Here is a 1,908-nt window from a genome sequence, read left to right as displayed (position 1 = left end):
ATAAGCAGACCTCTGAAAACCTGTAGAACAGAAAACCTGCTATCTGAGACACGCGCCACGCAGGTGTTAGCCTACATAAAAATATCCTATGTACCACACGAATGTTACGACATTACGAAATACATGTTTATTATTGATGTTACGACATGTTGACCATCTATCTCTACCCCAATTGTCACACAGCCATGTCCCACAACATGCCTAAATGTCCTTCAGATTTGTATCTTTACATATCAGAAATGTACACAACATTTGCATTTATTATATTTGTTGTCGTTCATGCCAATCAGAATTACGTCATATTGACTACGGACACATTTATGACAGGTCATCAATTCAAACGAGCTAAACTTAATACATATATAGTCTACTAGACACACCAACATTTATGACTGCATATATGGCCACATACACATCGACACAGTTAGTCACAGCAACTTTATTGAACAAGACAAGACATGTTCAATGTCATGTTATTGAACAAGACATCACAGATGACGGTGGGCTTATTATATTTTGCACCAAATTCCTGTCAATCAGTCGATACAGCCGCCATACCATGACCTGACCAGCAGAGGTCAGTATGGAGCTGCTGTACCATGACATGACCAGCAGAGGTCATGATGGAGCTGCTGTATGGTTGCCATGGTGTCAGTACTGCATCGATAGATCGACGAATGTGTCAATGCAACGTTTGCAGGAAAAGTGCTATACAAATAAAGGTTATTATTATTATTGGTATTATTATTGGTATTATTATTATTATTATTATTATTATTATTAAAGTTTCGTTTCCTCCATCACTAATGTTTATATTCAAAAGCTTTGTTTGACGTCAATAAAATGCAACCACAACATACACAACGTCATTACAGTGCGCAGCTTAACCATCGTTGCTATGGAGACAGTGCTGTTTGTGATAGGTCTGAAAAAACGAGCAAGAGAGGCAAGACGACCATGACTTATTTGTTTTGTTTTGTTTTGTTTTGAACAATCTGTTTATTGACATTTTAGTAGAACAAATATACAATAATACAATAACATTTGGTGAATACAAGTGATAAAGTTAATGGTGCAAGTTTAAGTAAACCAAAACCAAAACAAGGCAGGACTAAAAGACAGGACAAATACGACCATGACTTCTAAACTGCACCTAGAAATCGTCGGTTTGATGAAAGAACACAGTTTTCAAATCGCCAAGAGCATTGTCGAGGTAACTTACACCAACAGTAGACCTTGGCAACTGGCAAACTTACTTGTATATCTTAAAAAAACGAATGAATGAATGAATCAGATTAATGAGCACCAAAACAAATGTTCTCTTCCATCGACACACAACAGGGACTAAAACAGAAGTTTGCTCCTAAGTTTCTGGATCCAACAATTAATCCACTACTCGAATGTGACTGGCATGAATATGTGAACAATAAGAAAAGGGTGGGTAGGCCTATCTTATCCGAACATCACCACTAACTCTTCATCTTCTCAGCAGGAACTGTGATGAGGACTCAGGCTCTGAAACACTTGCTCGCCAGAGCTATATTTAGATGTTCTGATTGAAATGACTTCATTATGTAATGGATTCAAATGCAGCAACCCTGCTGTCACTCTGTATAGCTCTAGAGGAGGGTGCACTAGCCAACACAATCATTATTAATTGTGCTGAGAAACTGCTCCCCTCTCAATATGTCAATATTTCTTAATACTCCCCTCCTCGACCCAAGGAGCTGAGAGGGGAGGTATGGGGGTACCCCAGCACCCTCATGTGCTTTGTGGGCGGTCGGCTCCTGGGCGATGAGAAGGACCTGGCCAGCTGGGCTGAGAAGCAGTGGGACTTCACCTTCAGACCAGACGCTCTCTCCCTGGCCCTCACTGAGGACTACTACACCCAACACCTCCACGGCACTG

At 40.4% G+C, this 1,908-nt stretch overlaps 1 protein-coding gene across 1 annotated transcript in view; it reads left to right on the top strand.

The window, feature by feature from the left end:
• Positions 1-1,135: 1,135 nt before the first annotated feature.
• Positions 1,136-1,908, top strand: part of ppil6 (peptidylprolyl isomerase (cyclophilin)-like 6) — a gene marked incomplete at both ends in the record, with an annotated part of 6,506 nt that continues 5,733 nt past the window's right edge. The window contains 3 exons of the mRNA XM_080533377.1: positions 1,136-1,213; positions 1,342-1,437; positions 1,725-1,908. The exon at positions 1,725-1,908 is cut by the window's right edge and continues 2 nt beyond it. Coding sequence (XP_080389503.1) covers positions 1,136-1,213; positions 1,342-1,437; positions 1,725-1,908 — 358 coding nt within the window. The remainder of the gene's footprint in view (positions 1,214-1,341; positions 1,438-1,724) is intronic.

Source organism: Nansenia antarctica, assembly GCF_963989245.1.
Source record: "Nansenia antarctica genome assembly, chromosome: 6".
In the NCBI taxonomy this organism is placed as follows: Eukaryota; Metazoa; Chordata; class Actinopteri; order Argentiniformes; family Microstomatidae; genus Nansenia; species Nansenia antarctica.
This window is presented reverse-complemented; position numbering and strand designations above follow the sequence as displayed.